The sequence below is a fragment of the Salmo salar genome, chromosome ssa10 (assembly GCF_905237065.1).
Source record: "Salmo salar chromosome ssa10, Ssal_v3.1, whole genome shotgun sequence".
NCBI classification, from domain to species: domain Eukaryota; kingdom Metazoa; phylum Chordata; class Actinopteri; order Salmoniformes; family Salmonidae; genus Salmo; species Salmo salar.
Window position 1 is genome coordinate 83,984,404 of NC_059451.1, and position 9,234 is coordinate 83,993,637.

At 41.4% G+C, this 9,234-nt stretch overlaps 1 protein-coding gene across 1 annotated transcript; it reads right to left on the minus strand.

Moving 5' to 3' along the window:
- Positions 1 to 2,597: 2,597 nt before the first annotated feature.
- Positions 2,598 to 3,913, minus strand: LOC123724454 (C-C motif chemokine 8-like). The gene is made up of 3 exons (XM_045688149.1): positions 3,618 to 3,913; positions 3,272 to 3,392; positions 2,598 to 3,084 (listed from the first exon to the last, which is right to left on the minus strand). Exons 1-3 carry the CDS (start codon positions 3,769 to 3,771, stop codon positions 3,003 to 3,005), a joined length of 357 nt encoding a protein of 118 aa, XP_045544105.1. The 5' UTR covers positions 3,772 to 3,913; the 3' UTR covers positions 2,598 to 3,002.
- Positions 3,914 to 9,234: the final 5,321 nt, after the last annotated feature.

Here is a 9,234-nt window from a genome sequence, read left to right on the forward strand (position 1 = left end):
GCTGTGATAGGAGAAAACTGAGGATCAGGGGTGGAGGTAATGCTTCTGGAACACTCCCTCACCTTTTTCAATTTGAGAATACATGGAGCTGGTAAAACTATTTCTGGAAAATGTATTCTGATTAATTCTATTAAATTACCATGAAAAAACATGTAATGACAAACCAAATAAATATGTAGTCTACAGCAGCCTAGAGGTAGGTTGTAAATGGTGGTTTCATCTATGAAAATACACTTTATGAATTGATAGTTCACCTCTCTATTTTCTTTTATTCTTTAATAGGGTATATAGTAGCCATGTGTTAAAGCTAATCAAATCAAAGTGTATTTATGATATAGTGTAGTGCAGTGTGCAGTAGTGGTGCGTGGGTAAAATCCCTGGGGCAGCCAAGCCCCCCCCCATAATTCATATGCCTTGCTACCATGATATACTGTATAGGCCAGTGGCAGAATAAATTGAACCACGCCTTTGTTTTATCACAAAACCAGATAGCAACCTCTGTCCAGTAAAGTATATCGCATATACAGTAACATGACCTACAGCATAGTCAAGCAAGTTCATGTTTCCAACAGTTTCAGACCACAAGACAACTATTGATTTACAACCACAGACTGTTACATTTACATTTGACTCATTTAGCAGACAGTCTTATCCACAGCAACAATTGGGGTTAAGTGCCTTGCTTAAGGGCACATCAACAAATTTCACTTAGTCAGCTCCGAGATTCAAACCAGCAACCTTTCAGTTACTAGCCCAACCTCTAAACCACTAGGCTACCGCCCAGTCCGCTGCAGGTCACAAAGAAAACAGGAGCTGCCTCCACTATTCCAGTACCATTTCCACTTCAACATCATCAAATCACCTCTGCTTAGTCTAACACAGTGACAACTTAAAGATACCAAAAACAATTTAGTCCAATCAATGTAAGATACATATGATGTGGCTGTCCATGGTTCAGATTTCATACAGTAAAAGCATTTATTTTTTGTTGTCCTAGTCTAAAATGCTTGCTCGCCAAACTTCCATTCATGGGCAACGTTAGCTACTTAACATTTACATCTAGCTACATATTTAACTTCCATCCTCTCAGGCCAGGGGTACAACAATGTATAAATTATTGGTTGGATCAGAATCACCGTTATAATCACTGGCCGGTAGGGATAATTAAGTAAAACCACAAGTCCAAATCCCTATCTCCATCCATGGCTAATTTAGGAAAGGGACAATTTTAGCTAGCTCAGCTGTTTCTTCCAGGAGAGGCAGCTCAAGACCATTCACAAGCACACTCCATTGTGACATGTGTAATCACAATTACGTACACTCGGACATTCCCTGAACTCCTGGGACATGTGCATGTTAAACACACACTTGTAGGTGATTATTAGGGATTTGAGTCAGGTGGGAGTGTACAAGAAACAGGAAAATAATTGTTTGGAATTATGACAGTGAAAAGCCAAGTTGAGATGAAAAAGCCAGGTTCAGGAAAGGGGGTGACCTATCTTAAATGTGTGTGTACTTGTGTGTGGGTGCCTGTGTGTGTACCTGTGTGTGTGTACAACTGTAAACCATGTGTTTGTGTCTTCTATTTTATGAATACAAGACACATTTAACGGTATAAACAGTAACATTGTCAGTGTCATAACATTCTCTGGATACTGAAGCAGATAATTATGTCCCTATTATATAGATAATGTTACACAAATCATATGGGTGTCTAAAACAATGATAACCGTGATTATGGCAATGTCTTATATTGTGAAGTGATGGATTTTGTCAAAGCCCTGAACCTAAAGCCCTATCTATTCCTTGTCCCCTCTCTGTCTCGTCCCTGTTCTGAAGACTGTACCGAGAGCTCTAAATGCATGGGTTTGTCCCAAACGCATGGTGAGACTCTGACACTGAGACACATTGTGTGACACCTCTAAACCCTTACCTCTCTGAGGTCCGTCAAGTTTTATTTTAATATATTATGTATGTATGGTTGGACAACTAGCCCTTGAATCCAGTAGGGTCATTAAGAGGTTCAACAATTATTATTTTAGTGTAGTCTTGATTTTACAAACCTCTAGAATCTTAAAAGATGCACTTGAAGACATGCAAAAGGGACACAGAAAATGCACAGATAAATACAACACACATAAAACCCCTGTAATTTTCTTCTGGTTCACATGGAATGGAATTGACTGTAAATTGTTATATACTTCACAACTGAACACAAACCCCAGAAGACAACCTCTGACCCAACCTACACTGCCTTCACAAGCCACACTCACACACACAATATAACTCTATGCCAACTGTATACTTTCTCAGGGCCAGTCTCTTGTTGCAGGTCTCTGAGTTGTAATAGTCAGAAGTTAGTCCATGGTCTGAGAAGTCTTAAAGGCTCATTTGAGCTCAGGTCTGAGACAAACTTTTCCTAAATCATTCTTTAACCACTCCCCTATCTAATATTGTTGAAGGTAGCCATAACTTTAGGAGTTTTTGTTATTGTTTTTTATATATCTACACTCTTCAGCTTTATTCTGTTCTTCATTTTATTATCATCTGTTCTCTCTAACTGTACATTATTAATATTAAAGATGAGAAGGTTATGCTTAAGTGAAATGTTTCCTCTCCTTTTATTAAAGCAGTGGATTCTCACATACAGTACATTAAAACACAATAACGTGCCTGTGCATCTTAACACTCATATCAATTACATATATTACAAAATAGTTATTGCTGCATTCAAAGTGATAAACATGTCACTTTCTTACTGTTAAGTGTTATAGGAAATAGTTCTGAAAGTTTTTATAGTAAAGTGAACATATGCAGTAAAACATGGGGTAAGATGATAACCAAAAGTTTGGTGCCATCCAGTGAGCTACATTAAAACTCTGTCTCTGCTTGTATGTCGAGCATAGAGTAGTTTTCATGGAGCTGGTGAGGCTTGAGTCATGATGAGGTTGTCAAGGATGACTGGAACTCTCAGTGCCTCTACCTGTGGCCACAGCTGCTGGCTACTTGAGCAGGTTGAAGGCTTTCTGTACCCACCGCTCACTCGACTGGAAGCAAATCAATTTCCGCTGGACAGTTTTGACCCTGTAGTAGAGAAATAATGGTACAAAGAAAAGGGTACTATTCAGACGGGTATTGCTTTTATGACTGTTGCAAGTCAGTGAAAGTCACTAGTTCTTTAGTCTTCCATAATTGAGACAATGCAAGGGCCTCAAACTAAGCGTTTGTGCTGTTGGACTCTGGCATCAGTGGAAGAGGAACAAACACTTACACAAATCCTGGTAGGGGGCAGCCAATGTGAGTCTTCTGAATTGAGACAATCTTATTGTAGGGGACTCTCATTTTTAGGAAGCTGAAACAGCAGGTTTCTGGTGCTGCCTGCAGTCCAAGAGCTGTGTGGGGAGAAGATGGGTCAATTAGAACTTCCTTGTGAAGATTTCCTAGCATAAGCCATGAGGCAATCAACCCAAGATAAGCATGACTATCTTACAGGTATATAATCAAGATCATAAAAGGATAACTTATCCAAGTGCCCCTGTCAAGAGGGCATATAAGCACCTACTTGGGTTACATCCTTCTGTTAATGCACAATCCTTCTGAAAATGTAATGAACTTACGGGTAGCATAGGAGTGGAACACTGTCAGCAGCAATAACCCAAGAGCCAAGCAGGTAGTCTTCATGATGGTTTGAGATGTCGAAGGTCTGGCTTTTGCTCTGTTGTTTTCTTGGTTCCTCTGTAGTCTGAGTCCGTAAGAGTTACATCTCCCCATATAAATACTGTCCAGATGCGTAATGGAACTTCCAGAGTTATATTAATATTTCGTTGAAGAGTAGGTGCCATTACAAACTACCATTACAATCTCAAAATGTCCCTACGCCCACATAGCTTGCCAAGTTAACCACTACTGATCAATGGCTGTAGTCTTTATATTCACTTCCTTTTTGAGAGGTAGGGGACTGTAAAGATGATGGTGTGAAGATAAGATTCAATGCAGTGCCACCACAGTACTTACAACTTCTCTCCAGCAAAACTCTGTCAGTGGAAAGCTGATGACGAACCTTCACAAGAAGTGGATCAAGCAGGAAGGGGTCAGACTGTATGACAAATATTTTTTCCTCCTACTGTATTTCATCAGCTATTTGAAAACATGCCATCATCAAACAACATCCATTCAGCAGTCCTGGAAGAAGCTGAATCTTCAGATGTGTGACTTTGTATGTTGTCCTCCTGCATTATTTAGTTGTAATAGATCAAATTTGGCTATACAATCACAATTACCACAAGCCTTAAAGCGGCAATCAGCCGTTAAAGCAATAACATGGATGTGGTTGGAGAAATGTAACCGCTCTCAAATTCATAGACAGAGCTATGTAAACCATTGGAGTAAAACACACTTATATTTTTACAAATTAATACAGAATTAAAAGCTGAAATGTCTTGAGACAATAAGTAAGTCAACACATACAATTAGCTGTAAGGTCCCTCAGTTGAGCAGGGAATTTCAAACACAGATTCAACCACAAAGACCAGGGAGGTTTTCCAATGCCTCGCAAAAAAGGGCACCTATTGGTAGATGGGTAAAAAAACAAAAAAAGCAGACATTGAATATCCCTTTGAGCATGGTGAAGTTATTAATTACACTTTGGATGGTGTATCAATACACCCAGTCACTACAAAGATACTGGTGTCCTTCCTAACTCAGTTGCCAGAGAGGAAGGAAACCGCTTAGCGATTTCACCATGAGGCCAATGGTGATTTTGAAACAGTTATGGCTGTGATAGGAGAAAACTGAGGATCAGGGGTGTAGGTAATGCTTCTAGGACACTCCCTCACCTTTTTCAATTTGAGAATACATGGAGCTGGTAAAACTATTTCTGGAAAATGTATTCTGATTAATTCTATTAAATTACCATGAAAAACCATTTAATGACAAACCAAATAAATATGTAGGCTACAGCAGCCTAGAGGTAGGTTGTAAATGGTGGTTTCATCTATGAAAATACACTTTATGAATTGATAGTTCACCTCTCTATTTTCTTTTATTCTTTAATAGGGTATATTGTAGCCATGTGTTAAAGCTAATCAAATCAAAGTGTATTTATGATACAGTGTAGCGCTGTGTGCAGTAGTGGTGCGTGGGTAAAATCACTGGGGCAGCCAAGCCCCGCACCCCATAATTCATATGCCTTGCTACCATGATATACTGTATAGGCCTAAAGGCTGAGTAAATAAAAAGACACAGTGGCAGAATAAATTGAACCACGCCTTTGTTTTATCACAAAACCAGATAGCAACCTCTGTCCAGTAAAGTATATCGCATATACAGTAACAAGACCTACAGCATAGTCAAGCAAGTTCATGTTTCCAACAGTTTCAGACCACAAGACAACTATTGATTTACAACCACAGACTGTTACATTTACATTTGACTCATTTAGCAGACAGTCTTATCCACAGCATCAATTGGGGTTAAGTGCCTTGCTTAAGGGCACATCAACAAATTTCACTTAGTCAGCTCTGAGATTCAAACCAGCAACCTTTCAGTTACTAGCCCAACCTCTAAACCACTAGGCTACCGCCCAGTCCGCTGCAGGTCACAAAGAAAACAGGAGCTGCCTCCACTATTCCAGCACCATTTCCACTTCAACATCATCAAATCACCTCTGCTTAGTCTAACACAGTGACAACTTAAAGATACCAAAAACAATTTAGTCCAATCAATGTAAGATACATATGATGTGGCTGTCCATGGTTCAGATTTCATACAGTAAAAGCATTTATTTTTTGTTGTCCTAGTCTAAAATGCTTGCTCGCCAAACTTCCATTCATGGGCAACGTTAGCTACTTAACATTAGCCTTCTACATCTAGCTACATATTTAACTTCCTTCCTCTCAGGCCAGGGGTACAACAATGTATAAATTATTGGTTGGATCAGAATCACCGTTATAATCACTGGCCGGTACAGATAATTAAGTAAAACCACAAGTCCAAATCCCTATCTCCATCCATGGCTAATTTAGGAAAGGGACAATTTTGGCTAGCTGGTTAGCTACCTACCGTAGGACAACAACAAGATGCAACAATTCAAGTTTTTCAGTCAATGGCGTATGCTCTCAATGGGATTTGATAGGAGTGATGCCAAATCCAAGCTGTCTTCCCTTTACACTTTCAGGACCATTCACAGTTGAGCTCGCTTAGTTTAGCTCAATGCTGATTGGCAATTTTTTTTAATACTTTTTTTGCCAAGGGAAGCAAAGATCGTACTTTTTGGAGAAATGTCCTCTTGTCTGATGAAACAAAAATAGATCTGTTTGGCCATAATGACCATTGTTATGTTTGGAGGAAAAAGGGGGATGCTGCAAGCTGAAGAACACCACCCCAACCGTGAAGCACGGGGGTGACAGCATTATGCTGTGGGGGTGCTTTGCTGCAGGAGGGACTGGTGTACTTCACAAAATAGATGGCATCATGAGGAAAGAAAATGATGTGGATATATTGAAGCAACATCTCAAGACATCAGTCAGGAAGTTAAAGCTTGGTTGCAAATGGGTTTTCCAAATGGACAATGACCTCAAGCATACTTCCAAAGTTGTGGCAAAATGGCTTAAGGACAACAAAGTCAAGGTATTGGAGTGGCCATCACAAAGCCCTGACCTCAATCCTATAGAAAATATGTGGGCAGAACTGAAAACGTGTGTGCTAGCAAGGAGGCCTACAAACCTGACTCAGTTACAACAGCTCTGTCAGGAGGAATGAGCCAAAATTCACCCAACTTATTGTGGGAAGCTTGTGGAAGGCTACCTGAAACGTTTGACCCAAGTTCAACAATTTAAAGGCAATGCTACCAAATACTAATTGAGTGTATGTAAACTTCTGACCCACTGGGAATGTGATGAAAGAAACAAAAGCTTAAACAAATCATTCTCTCTAATATTATTCTGACATTTAACATTCTTAAAATAAAGTGGTGATCCTAACTGACCTAAGACAGTGAATTTTTACTAGAATTAAATGTCAGGAATTGTGAAAAACTGAGTTTAAATGTAGTTGGCTAAGGTGTATGTAAACTTCCGATTTCAACTGTATATTATTTGCTTCCCTTGGCATCCATGAGTACACGCCACTGGTGTAGTGTAAGCAACTTATTTAACGTCATTGAGCGATCTTTGAGAGTACTCCAATCTTTTAAAATAGCACTCATTAAGATCTGTTGCCTACGCCTAATAGTCCAACTCAAATTATTATTATTATTACAAATAGAAGGTTATCACTTTTCACAATGGGTCTTTTCACAAAGAACCTTCTTCTGAAACTCTTCAGTCTATTCTTGTTCTGAGAAATGAAGGCCATTCCATGCAAGAAATTGCCAAGAAACTGAAGATCTCAACGTCAACAGTGAAGAGGCGACTCCGGGATGCTGGCCTTCTAGGCAGAGTTCCTCTGTCCAGTGTCTGTGTTCTTTTGCCCATCTTTTCTTTTTATTGGTCAGTCTGAGACATGGCTTTTTCTTTGCAACTCCGCCTAGAAGGCCAGCATCCCGGAGTTGCCTCTTCACTGTTGACGTTGAGACTGGTGTTTTGCGGGTACTATTTAATGAAGCTGCCAGTTGAGGACGTGTGAGGTGTCTGTTCCTCAAACCAGACACTCTAATGTATTTGTCCTCTTGCTCACTTGTGCACTGGGGCCTCCCACTCCTCTTTCGATTCTGGTTAGCGCCAGTTTGCGCTGTTCTGTGAATGTCACGATTCTCTCAAGCTGAACCCAGAAGCAGACCAGGACAAGGTGAGTAAAATGAAGGTGAGTATTTATTTACAGTCTTGATGTGAAAATAGAATAATCCAAGAGACGGAGCGGCAGCGGAGGTGAGTTGATGAGAGTGAATAGGCAGATCCAATGATGTCACTGAATCCACCGACGGCCAGGCAAGGGAGTTGAATGTTCCGGGAGGATGACTGTAGGCAGAGTAAACTGGGGTGAGTAACCGGCAAAAAGTACAAAACAACAAAACTAACTCTGGAAACATGAGGCTGATACGCTGGCACAACATACTAACGATCCGGCAGGGAATGGATGTCAGGTCAGAGCTTATGAAGTGGAGAGGTGATGATCAGGACCAGGTGTGCAGATGGCTGATGAGATGCAGGTGCGGGTAATCAAGAGTTCTCCCGCCTAGCTTTGTCGCCTGGCAACCAGACAGGGTGAGTTCAGGAACCTCAGGAAACAGACTCCAAAACAAAAAACAGTCAGCTCAGGCAGAAAACAGTCTCAGGACGCGGGATTCCTGACAGTACCCCCCCCCCCCTCCGACGAACGCCACCGGGCGGACAACCCGGAGCACCAGGATGGAGGCGGTAGAAGTCACGAAGGAGGGCATCATCAAGGATCTGACGCCGAGGAATCCAACTCCTCTCCTCAGGACCATACCCCTCCCAGTCCACGAGATACTGGAAACCCCGACCCCGCCGTCTGGAATCCATGATGCGGCGCACTGTGTAGACTGGACCACCTCCGATCATCCGAGGAGGAGGCGGAGGGGGTAGCAGAGGACTGAGGTGCACAGGCTTGAGGCAGGAGACATGAAAGGTGGGGTGGACTCTGAGCGTTCTAGGCAACTTGAGTCGAACCACAACAGGATTGATCACTCTCTCCACCACAAACGGACCAATGAACTTCGGTGACAGTTTCTTTGACTCAGTCCGCAGAGGAAGATCCCGTGTAGCCAACCATACCTTATCTCCGATGGCATAAGCGGGAGCTGGATTCCGGCAACGATTCGCCTGGAGCTGATAACGGTCAGAAACTCTAAGGAAACAGGCTCCAAAATAAAAAACAGTCAGCTCAGGCAGAAAACAGACTCAGGAAGCGGGATTCCTGACAGTGAAGGGAGTAGTACATAGCGTTGTACGAGATCTTCAGTTTCTTTGCAATTTCTCGCATGGAAGAGCCTTCATTTCTCAGAACAAGAATAGACTGATGAGTTTGAAAAGAAAGTTCTTTGTTTCTGGCTATTTAGAGCCTGTAATCGAACCCCCGAATGCTAACACTCTAGATACTCAATTAGTCTAAAGGCCAGTTTTATTGCTTCTTTAATCACAACAGTTTTCAGCTGTGCTAACATAATTGCAAAAGGGTTTTCTAATGATCAGTTAGCCTTTTAAAATGATCAACTTGGATTAGCTAACGCAACGTGCCATTGGAACACAGGAGTGATGGTTGCTGATAATAGGCCTC

Bases quoted from the DNA above. Each gene is read 5' to 3' on its own strand.
- LOC123724454 (XM_045688149.1), bottom strand. From the start codon at position 3,771: ATGGGGAGATGTAACTCTTACGGACTCAGACTACAGAGGAACCAAGAA. The intron at 3,393-3,617 runs GTAAGTTCATTA...CTCCCCACACAG, and splicing joins GTTCCACTCCTATGCTACCC to CTCTTGGACTGCAGGCAGCA. The intron at 3,085-3,271 runs GTAAGTGTTTGT...TCTCTACTACAG, and splicing joins TGCCCCCTACCAGGATTTGT to GGTCAAAACTGTCCAGCGGA.